The sequence below is a fragment of the Pleurodeles waltl genome, chromosome 2_2 (assembly GCF_031143425.1).
Source record: "Pleurodeles waltl isolate 20211129_DDA chromosome 2_2, aPleWal1.hap1.20221129, whole genome shotgun sequence".
In the NCBI taxonomy this organism is placed as follows: domain Eukaryota; kingdom Metazoa; phylum Chordata; class Amphibia; order Caudata; family Salamandridae; genus Pleurodeles; species Pleurodeles waltl.
In genome coordinates, this window is record NC_090439.1 from 896,811,612 (window position 1) to 896,823,965 (window position 12,354).

Below are 12,354 nucleotides of genomic sequence, written 5' to 3' on the forward strand. Positions count from 1 at the left end.
CAGTCCTTTTTCCTGTCTGAATATCTACAAATTCATAAGTTGAATGAGTTAGTGTTGTCAGAGGTCCAGTACTTATACCCATTTCCCTTGAAGTCAGTGAGACTTCAAAGAAGTGTCTTTGAAATGCATAGAGGTCCTCCCTTCATATCCTTGCTCCAAACTCACTAGGGGGTGGTATGTAACTCTTTGTGTGTGGCAGGACACTGCCCTTTCATGTGTGTCAGCTCCTCTCACACATCCTGCCCAGGATGGCCTATCATGATGTTGATAGCTTACCAGTCAAACCTAAATTCCCTTTGTTTGTGCTGTCTGGAGGGAATGCACAAGCCTAGCTGTCACCCTATCCCAGATGTGTATTGGAGACAGGCAGTAGGTACCAAGTGGCTAAAGTAAGAAAAGGCTAACTTTCTAAAAGTGCCATTTTCAGAACTGCATTTTAAAATATGACTTCACCATAAGTTGTAATTTTAAACTGTGATTTCCGAGACACCAAACTTGACAAACCTATCTCTTCCAGATCAGAAATTACGCTTATAAGATGTAGTAAGGTAACTCCAATGTTATCCTATGGAAGAGAAAGGCCTTGCATTAGTGAAAAACGCATTTGTGAGTTTTTCACTACCAGGACATTTAAAACTTAAAGTACATGTCCTGCCTTTTAAATACATTGAACCCTGCCCTGTTTGTCACGGAAAGCATCCTTAGCGGTGACTTGTATGTGTAAAAAAAAAAGGAAGGCTTAGGCCACTCAAGAGATTTATCCTGCCAGGTCGAAATAGCATTGTAAAACTGCACACACAGGCACAAGCACTTTAGCACTGGTTAGCAGTAGTTAAAGTGCAGGGTCCTAAAGCCAGCAAAAACAAGGTCAGAAAAGGGAGGGAGGCAGGCAAAACATTACGAAAAGACCACCCTCAGGCTGTCAAGTCTAACACCAAAGGATTATAAACTCCACTGAAAGCTCCTCTAAAAACTGTTAACTTAATAGGAGTATGTATGCAGACTTACATAACGCACGCCTGTATTCAAAGCAACGGAATGCTGTAAGGTAATGGTGGGGGTTAATGTGCATCAAGGGGGTCATGTTTTGGGCTACAGCACGAGTGGGAGGCGAATAGGCCAGGGTTTACTTGTACGAGGTTTGTATCACTAGAGTCTACTTGGAAGGAGCCTACACTTCACTTCCCTGGCATCCTGTAATTGTGAGTTACACACAGAAGCCAGATGTGACTTGAAGAGTAAGATGTTGGGCTCTTTTCTGAAGAGGAGATGGATTTCAGTTGGAAAGAATGCCCACTCGATGAGGTCCTTTCTTTTACTTCATGCACTTTCTGAATGCTAAGCAGGTGATGTAGCTTCTCTGGATTTTGCAGAGTCCTCACAACACCATAGTCACCAGGTGAGGTGGGTGCTGACATTGACTCCCTTATAGATAATATATTCAAGATAGCTACTTCTCAATTACCAATTGGAATGATAAGCCACCAAGCAACTACAGTCTTATCTCCAAACCATTAACTCCCAAAAGGTGATGTGGGTTGAAAAAATATACTCTGCATAATACACAAATCACCAAACAATTTAATATATTCCCATATTGTTAAGGTTTTTATATATAAATATGTGGACCAAAAGTAATGAAGTGAAATTTCACAGTTGTCCCACTTTGTTGTTATGTGTCTTTATACCTGCTGACATATAGATCCTGATATAGATACATCTGTGAATAATGGTGGACATCATATTCATCCAGATGGAATTTTGCATTGTGTAAACAGTGATGCTGAAAATCCGTCAGCACAGCAGTTTGGTGTTTTGCTCTATTGCGGTCACCTTCTTTCGGGCTAGTAATTTTCACAGATTAATAAAGACAAAACTCCTTTTTTATTTCACAGCCAAGATTTACAGCCAAAAAGTATAAGTACACCGCTCGCAATAGAATCTATTACAGTTGATATTTCACCTATCATTCACTTTAGGTGATAATTGCTTGTATATCACGTGTGGCCTTGTAGTACGAACAAATTATTAATTTGTTCACACCACAAGGCCAAATGTGAAGTATCTTATTGAATAAAAATAAGATGGTGTCCTGATTTAATCTGGAGATTGTGAAAAAATGCGAAATAAATAAATATTCATTGTAGGCATTTCACTATGTCTACGGTTGCTGTACTTACCCATTTCAGCTCCTGTAAATCATCCTTTAGAAATACCACTGGGGTTTTACCCTCATTTAACTATGAAAATTGCTACTTCTAAGGAAGATAAATTCTGCAAAAACTAATTTTCTCAAGATCTCTGTGTACATGATGCAACCCGATGAATATGATTGTCACTGCTATAGATTTATGTATTTGTATTAGGATATGTATTTCTGAGCTCCTATTGTATGAAGGATATCTTAGTACAAATAATTCAAGTTCTTTATGAACAGGGTTTTTTATTAATTATGTGACAATGATGTATTGACTAGGGAATAAAAACAGGTAAATCAACTTAATGTAAAACATCCTGGCATGAGGTAAATGGTTACATTAAAATGTATATAAAAGTTAAAAGGTAACAGTGAAGGCCATGCTACTTTCACGTATTAAGTCCTCACTGACTTTACACAGAATTTTGCATCTGATCAGAGAGTCAGCTTTCACACACTTGAATGTAATTAGTACTGTCACCACAATAGCAACATTTGTTATCTGTATCAAAACACCAGATGTCCATTTGCCTATCAATATTCCTGGATTTTCCAGCTAGTACTGTAAACGTGTGCGAAAGCAGGTGTGTCTATGTCCGGTGCTCGTGTGCTGCCATCAGATTTTCAGACTGACTATGCAGTCTAGTCACTTTAAAAATCATTGCATGAAAATCTAGTTTGCCAGTGATCTTATTTGCAGTCAGTAACTTGATAAGTTGATAAGTTTGTGGCCCTTGAGAACTGGAGGTAATCACCACATAAGCATCTAATGGTGAATATGTATTTCTTTTGCAATGGGAATAGAGCACAACATTTTGCATTCTAACTATTCAAGTCTGTTCATTATAGTACTTTTTTACTTAGAACAAGTCATTGGTCAGTTTTTAATTACATTTTAATGTCATAATTGATTATTAGAAATGTGGGTTTCCTATTCCATAGCAAGCTGTCTGATGTATCTTGTTAAGTTTTTGCCAATCTACCTTTCCAGAAACATTACATTATTGGCTAATTTTAGGTATGTCCCATTGGTAGCTGGTTGTACCAGAGGTTATGTTTTTGTGTCTTTCTTTTTTATGTTCTGTTATATTTCAGTTCCAGTGTGATGTCGTTTTTGGTTTTGTTTTATTGCTTTTTTTCTTTGTTTAATTTTGCTTACCAGAGCCAAAGCCTTAGTAGAAGAACAACGCCTTTTGTTCCTAGGGTCCAGGTAATAAAGGCCTTGTCTGCCTGTTTAGAAACACTTTTTCTTTGTTTTTATTTTGGTTTGGAAAATGCATATAAGGAAAATGGTACATTTGTTCTGTTTTCCAATTGCTTTTTGTTTTAGTGTGTTGCTCTATACCATACTAACAACTAATGTGTCATCTTTTAAGCAGCTTGCAGAATTCTGCATGAAGATTATAACAATTGAATTTAAAGAGACAGCTAGTATACAGTTCTCAATTTTATTTGAATTATATGTAAACTTGGCGAGGCTTTAGAATTCTTAGGAAGTAATAGATGGCTGAATACACTGTATGTACATATATATGTGTGTGTAGCTATACATATACATACATGATATGTATGTATAAATAAATATGTCTGTGGGTGCATGCACACACATATATATCCATGTATATGCACTTTTAATTTGTCAAATCTAAAAAAGGAGCCTGTTGCAGAACCATAATTTATTGCAGGTCGACTAGTACACCCACAATATATTCCGATATAAATGCTTAGATTTCTTGTAGGATCACAAGCCATACTGAAGCTGCTTTCTACTGCGTCACAAAAACCATTTGGACATCAGCCCCAGTATTTGTAATGCACTGGTTGTATTTGCATTGGAATATATATATATATATATATATATATATATATATATATATATATATATATATATATATATATATACACACACACACACACACACAAATAGTGTGAAGGCCAGATTACATTTTATCACCAAATTATCCAAAATATAACCTGAATGTTCACTATTTGCATTCCTTTATCCCTTACAAAGGAAAACGACTGAAACAATACAAATAAGTCTAATGTAATAAGATTTTTTTCTCACTGCACAGGTTTATTCCATTGTGCTCTGGTTAAATATATTTCTTTATCATATAGGGAGATAACATAAATATAGCATGACATGACCTATATATGCCTACATGGCAAGAGTAATATGCATTATATAAGCATTGTCAAGGTAGGTAATGGTCATCAGGAATGGCTTAATGGTTACCTTTGAGTCATGGCCCTTCCGCACACACTTATCACACTCCCTATGTCGCTTTCAATTAAAAGTAAATAAAAAAGAAGGCGTTAATTGAAACAAATGCAGATTCATACATTTGTTCCTACCGTACAAAGGCTAATTACTGTTGTTGAGTGAGTGGAAGGTCATCACAAGACCCACTTGTATTTCCATACAAACGCACGCACTCAAACTCTCTATCTCGTGCTCTCTCTCACACACTTCGATTAATTCCCTTTTTCAGTTAGTGGAAATCTTAGGCAATTAGTTTCTGGGACAGAGTTCTTTCTCCCACGTTACTTAGTTTCAAAGCCTGACAATGCATAGAAATAATTAAAACAATGCATCCATTTCTTTCAATACCCTTTGTTTATTCAGCATTCAAACCCTAAACTATTGATCGAGCACACATGTTGGGCTGTCAGCTGTACAATGTTAGCACAACATTGAAAAAAGCATCCAATCTAAGAGTGTTCATTTGTTTACAAACAAAATTTACTAATACAGTATTTTAAATGTAAAAACTCTTTATTAAAATCTTATCTAATAACAATATCTATTCCGGTTACTGCAGATGCTAAATTGCAAACCACATTATTGGACTTTATCTAGTCAAATAGTAATGCGAGTGTCCCAGTGCTAATGAAGTAAATAAAATGTACACAATCAGTTGCCCCACTTCTCCATGCTCAGCTTGTTAATCCCTCACCATCTCTCCTATTTGCTCCTGGTGTAGTGAAGTAATTGCACAAACGGCTGATCTCACATTGTACACCTCATTGGCAATTCAATTCTATTCTCAGTGCTCTGTTTTTTTGCATGGTATCTGCACGTCTTGCGCAATACATGCTTAGAGGAAAGTCAAAAAATGTTGACTAGAGGCATTATTGATAAGACCTTCCCTAGAAATAAAAATACTCTAATCTATTTTAGAACTAGAACAGCAAAAGCTGCAATTGTACATCTATACTCTCTGTAAAAAAAAAAAAAAAAAAAAAAAAAACAGACACTTAATTCATCCAGAACCTCTCAAAAGAATGATACACGCTCCTGTTGTTTCCAGGCTTGGGTAATGCTAATAAAAAGAATTCCCCAACTTCATGATGCAAAAAATATTAACATATTATGCCTATTCTTAGTGACCTTGGCTGATGACCTGTTGTAACCACAGTCCAGTTCAAAATATGTGCCCCTTCTCACAAGGCCTGACATTGCAATAGCCATCCCAACCTGGCTCGCCTCATAATCATTTCTGGAGTTTCTAAAAGGTTAGGGCGTAAAGACTTTGTTACTGAAGGTTCTCAAATTTAAGACTTCAGTCACCAGCAGAGCGTTTTACAGGGCAGTTGTGTAAGCACTGAACCTTCTCCCAGTATACCTGAGAAAGTTAACACTGCTGGTGGTTTTCAGGAAACAACTTAAGGCATATCTGTTCAGTCAGTTCCTGAGCCAGTAAATTATGTACACTGTTGCTGGCAATTTGTGGTTGTTTTATAGATTGTTTCATTTTGTGTTTGTCTGTTAATATTGTTTTCTTCCTTATCTCGATGTAATCCATTATTTACTCTATTTATATGTAAAATGCCTGCCCTAACACCTCTGCATATTTGGTGGTATATACATGCTTAATCAAAATAATTTATATTGTCATGATAATAAGATCAAAAGAGTCTGTCTGTACCTGGAGTGGCCATAGTAAGAAAATATATCTACCTTATTTATCCTTTGCTTTTCATTTATTGAATTGAAAGTTCCAGATTTGGAGAACTGACATCACTTCATTCTGTAAATAAGCGTTAAAATAAAAATAAAATCAAAGTAAAACATAACTGGAGCTAAATGACTAACACAAGACGTAAGTGAAAAAAAGTGCAAATAATAAAAATAATAAAATAAATATATAAATAAAAACATATTAAGTAGTGACATGCAATACCATAAAGATTTTGTGACTTTAGAGAGGGCCAATGGCATGTCAGTTTGTTTATGAGAGAGTCTATAGTTTTCCTGACAAACACATTCATAATAGAAAATCTCCTTTTCTTTTGGAACCTAATGGAGAAGTTCGAGCAAAGAAGTATTTATTGTACTACCTCGAATCCTTGCCTTTGAGTTGAAATACTGAAATGAAGCATTATGATTCATTAGCATGCAACTGCTTAAAAGTAAATTATATTCAAAATACATGAAAGATCATTCTAATATTATTGTGAAAAATCTGAAAAGCAAATATTATGATGCCATATCATCATTACTCAACCTTCTTACATTACATTACATATGAGATGACCGTTGACATTGCAGATGATGTCTAGAAAGCCAACAAGAATTACATCTGTAATCAGATCACAAATAATTACTAAATATGAAGACAAGCAGAATAGTGGTTGTCTTGGTAATGTTTGTATTGACCCACAATCCAAAAAGATACATTTTGTTTTATCCTCTTCCCGTGTTTTTACTTTTATCCATCATTTGAAAAGATTATCTTTTCAAGTTCACCTTTTCATTTCATACTTTTGTCTCTTAGTCAACAGTTTGTAGCTGAACTCTGGCCATGGCATCACATGAACCTACATATGCACACCCCTCGTTATCTACTATTAATTAGATTGAACAGCAGTTGTTGTCTCTTTAAATACATTGTTATTATTGAACATACACCCCCATTGCATTTTCCAACTGATAATAACCTAATTGATGGAAGATTGGTTAAGTAATTTGTACCTTTGACATGAAAAAACATGACATTTCACATTTTGTATGAGTAGTGTGACCATGAATTTAGTATGCAATTAAATTGTTTTGATTTATTGTATTTGAATTTCATTATCTGCCATTAACTGGGTACAAGTTGCTTGCCTTTTTTCAGTACTGAACCCTTAAATTAGACTAACCTAAATACAGGTTTGTGAAAATGCTAATACTTGTTTGCTGCATGTTTTTCATATTTGTGTTCCGTGTGCAGAATATTTTCTGCTTTTTTACAACTTTACTTATTACTAGAATTGTTGCTGTTTTAAATAGGAGTGTAAATATACAGTTATGTGAACTTTGAACCTCTTTAGACAAACGAAATTCATGAGATTGGATGTGTACTTACCAAATAATGCAATGTTAAATATCCTCAGACACCTGAAGGAGAGAGTAAAATATTCCATCAAACATCATTATGAATGTAGTTCATTTGCAGTAACCCCTTGAAGTGTGTACTCTGCTATAGAATTGTGTTAATACTATTCATATAGAAATTGTAATTACTGCGCTGGTCCGGAAATGTCTTTTTTAAATCTGATTATAACAAGACTATCATATACAACTAACAGTATTTACTATATCTTGACAAGCTCTTTTAATTTCCCTTTGGGTTCACATTGCAGTCTAATTGATATGCATTCATTGGGCCTCATTCTGAAAGACATTTGTGTTTGTAAGTTCAACTTAAAGGCATCACTAAAGTGTTTTAAGAGCGTAAGTTATTCACTAAAAGTGAACTTGCACTCATTACCACGTGATTGTGTAATTTTGAATTTGAGTGCATCTTACTACATGGGTGTAGATTGGACGTTCCAGGACAGGAATACCCTGGCAGGTTTAGATTATTCACAAATCTTATTAGGACTCAATCACGCCCTGGAAACAGGTATTTATTGCAGCAGTGGAGGGGCATGGTGAGTAGAGAGTTATCTCCATGAAGACAGATAATTTACATACGTAGAGGAAAATGAATGAAAAAAATGAAAAAAGCTTTTCACATTCACAGCTGTACCCTGTAAGCGAAAATCCCTTCCTATAGTCAAAAGTGTGAATTAACAAAGGTTTGCCAGGAGTATTCCATATCACGTTTCCATACATACAATTGTAATCCTCTGCAGCTTCTACAAATTTGAAAAATAGCACCCATGGGAAATTGTAAACCTATTTTTGTAGCTTTTCGAATTGATTGTGAATCAGGCTCAATGTGTTTTGTCATTTGTTTGTACCCTGTTTGCTTGTTTCCATTGATGTACCTGATTTACAATGGAGAAGAAAGTCCCATGAACAGTTCTGTGAAATAGAACAAGCTCCATTTTTATAAATGAAATGTATTACTCAACTTATTTATTATAACTAGTTTTGATGCAACATTTTATTAAGAACTGAAACCATAGGATTGTTTATTAAAATAAACTTTGTTTTGTGGTTTTGCAATATTGAGAGCATTTGGTGCAGCTCAAATTAATTGGTTGGGAGACAGCTTTTAGAATCTGAATGAAAAGCACTTTATTGTGGAAGATGCACACACAAGCAAAAATCTGCAAACGGGGACAGGAATGATATTTTAGAGATTGCATCTATTAAGTCTCTGTTAAATGTTTCACAAATGTTTCACAAAGTACACATAGACTGTAAAGAAAAATCATTTTTTTCTAACTATGCTTTGTGTTTTAAAAGCTGGATTACCATCTGCATAACTGCCTTAAGGAGCTTTCTGAAGAGGAAGATATGACTGTTATCTAATATAGTGTGTTTCAATTGGAGTTAGTCAAAAAGAGCCATGTTCAAATCTATGTCTTAGTCAGATGGCAAACAACTATTGTGTGAAGGTTGTGCATGCTGTTCCTTCATCATGCAAACAATATCTCTCAACTGAGCCAAACTGAATATATATGAATCACACAGATACAAAATGGCTTTCCTGGTGCTGAAGCTGAGAACTCTGAGACAAGACAATTGCAAAAGAAAAGCTGTATGATTTTCAGTTTTTTACAGTGTACAAATGTAGGGCATTCAAAAAGGTAGGCCTAACATGCAGCTCAAATATGTACTTACTGAGGCTAATTTTACAGGCCACCTTATTATAATGCCTAGCATTGGCAGCGTCTTTGTCTTCACATCTCTCAATCTAACTGCAGTAAGACAAACAAAGTCAATTTATTTTAAAGTGTTACTTTTGTATTTGTAAGCACACTATTCAATTTTATTTAAGACTTGACACGTTATGTCGAAACAAATAGGTACACATTCTGGTGTTTTTGAGATCTTATTATTTTCTTGTATATATACACTCCTAGGTAACAGCTCATATGCTTCTAAAATCGAATAAATGTTTTCATAAACATATGCATGTGATTGTGATTTTCCTTAAAAACACTTTCATTATGATTTTACATTTAATTACTGCTAAGCATATCCTCGAAGTTCCACCATAATGGCCATCTCAATATATAGAAGGCTTTTATGCCGAAGTACTGTTCCCAGTCCTGTCACTGTGGGAGAGTATGATCTTCAAAACTAAAGCTTATCTTCACATTTGGCCAATCTTGTGGTGGCCCTCATTCTTAAGAGGCTACAGATTTAACCTGTGGTGGAAGAGATATCTGACAAAGATGCTTTTCAAATTTGCCCCATTTAACACAGAACCTATAGGTCTTGAAATAATAAGATGAATGGTTATTTAGGGCCCAATGTACTACCATTCCAAATTGAGATTCGCAATCTGGAATGTTCAACAGTGTCAACCACTCTGTTTCCGATTCCCGATGTGGTTGCAAATGACCTACATAGGACGCAATTTGCACTCCATTGGGAATGGCTGTACTCATAAGGATGGTGGCCAGCTGTGTACAGCAGACCACCATGTCTGTGTCTACTTTTTAGGTAAAACAGTTTTTTTTTAAATGCAGCCCATTTCCCTTAAAGGAAACCCTAATGGGTTGGTAAGGCTGCAGACCGTGTCTGAGGAGGAGGTGCCATCAGGGAGCCGCTGGAGGACTGATTTAGATTTTGGGGGAGTGGATTACTCCATCACAAACATGATGGATATCTCGCCGGCCTTATTGCGATCCAGTTATAGCCTATGGAGATCGTGTTACGAAGTACAGGATATCTGTCACATTTGTGACAGAGTAACCCATTGGCCAAACTCTAAATCTGTTTTTTAGAAGTTGAAAATCTTCCATGGGACAAGACTGGATGCTATAGCCAACAAGGGCTCAACACGGCCAGATGTCCCCCTCTGAGAAGGACTGCTGAACAAGTTTTGTTACTGCCGAAAAGAACATAGCAGAAGCTGCCACAAAGTCAGGCCCAGTCTCCTCTCAGTTCTCAGAGACGTTGTTTGCCTAAAATGTTGTAAGTCCCAAGTTTTGGATTTTGGCTATCTGGGCACCTTCAACACTATTACCTAGGGTCCAGAACTTGAGAGGCACCACTTTGGGGGTTAGGACTCACTCAAAGTGGGTTCAGCTGCTGGTTCAAAATAGTTGGAGCTTTTTCTGTCACCGAGGCTTTGATCAGAAAGCCATCCAACTAGCTCTTGGAGCCACTCTGGTAGTCTTGGGTTCTAGAAGTGAAGCAGGGCTCAAGCAGCAGGGCAGGCCTTTGAGGGTTCAAGGTAAACTGCAGGCAGCAGAGCAGTCCTTCCAGGTGCAGCAGGGCAGTCTTTTGACGTACACAGTAGTAGGTAGTTTTCTGAGAGTTCATCCACTGGTAGAGAAAGTGAACTGGAGAGTGGGTATAAGGATCCTATTATTATACATACACAGAAACACCTGTGTGTGGCCAAGGTACATGACTAATAACCTTTTGCAGGTGGCCCATCTACTCTTTCAACAACATGATTCACTTCATCCTTGCTCCACAAACGTTTGTACTTCATCTTTTAACCTTTTTCACTCTGATTAACAGTCCCTTAAAATTACCTAGACTCTGCCAGGCCTCAATATGAATTGGTCAAAGTTTTACTATCAGTGTTTGGAAATGAAAAGTACCCTTTTTCATAAATGTATGCTTATGACCTCCGTCTTATTCTCAATAGGTAACATCATCTACAAGCCCAGCATAACTAAAGCAGAATATATACTCCAGCCAATTCATTTTACAGCATTCTTAGTGTTCAGGCTAATATTAAATGTATTCTCATCTGTATATCACTTATGACATTTGAAATTGCATCTGTCACATCAAGAGTGAGGGCACTATCACTGCATCTTCTTGTACAACTGGTGGATTGCATATCTGTTGTGCAAATTATGGAGTGTTAACCCTACCCATAACTTCTGTATTTCAGTTGTTTTTCATTTTTAATATGCCATTAAACGCCCTCTGTAACATCTTTGTGAATATATACTGATTCACATTGATGTCATTAGTGATGTCATTTGAGATGCCATCAGTGATGTCATAAATGATGTCTCATAGAACATGTCATGAGTAGTGTCATAAGCAGTGCATGGCGAGGGTGCAAGTTATGTTATCACTGACATATTCACCTAATTATAACGATACTATAACCTTTGTTTTTTCAGTGAATTTCTTGTTTTTTTCAAATGTAAAGTAATACATAATTACCATACTAAATGCAACCGCGCACAGCCCTTGGCCGTACGTAGCCGGGGGTTGGCTACAGGGCAACACCTGCAGCCAACACCCCCATACAGCCAATCCCATGTTGTGCACAGCCTCTGGCTATGCACAGAGGGGGGTTGGCCATAGGGTCATGCCCATGGGGACTCCATCTCCCAGGACAATTGTTTTTTTTAAATTAAGTAGGAGAGGACCACATGGCCTCTCTCTCTGAGCCTTGTTAGGCCCTATGTACCCCATGGCCATTTTTTAAAATAAAGGAAAGTGGGGCCACACGCCTTCCTTCCCGAGTCATTATCCACCCTAGGGACCACAGGACCACTTACTTAAAAAAAGGAGAGGGGGCTGTGAGACCCATCTCCCTTAGCCTCTTTACGCCTTTGAGACTCCCATACCCCAAGGGCTTGTATTTTTTTAAGGGGAGGGGACCACATGGCTCCCCTTCCCAAGCATTATTAGTCTCTGGGTTACCCTATCCTCTAGGGCCACTCTTTTAAATAAAGGGGAGGTGGCACATGTGGCCCCCATCCCTAGGCCAAATTCGGCAATGGGGGCCCTC

The 12,354-nt window shown here is 36.9% G+C and overlaps 1 protein-coding gene across 1 annotated transcript in view; it reads left to right on the forward strand.

Moving 5' to 3' along the window:
• The window catches only part of RIMS2 (regulating synaptic membrane exocytosis 2), a 1,513,920-nt gene that overhangs the window by 947,278 nt on the left and 554,288 nt on the right, over nucleotides 1-12,354 (forward strand). Inside the window, exon 13 of the mRNA XM_069220600.1 lies at nucleotides 3,360-3,407. Within this exon, the coding sequence (XP_069076701.1) occupies nucleotides 3,360-3,407 (48 nt within the window). The remainder of the gene's footprint in view (nucleotides 1-3,359; nucleotides 3,408-12,354) is intronic.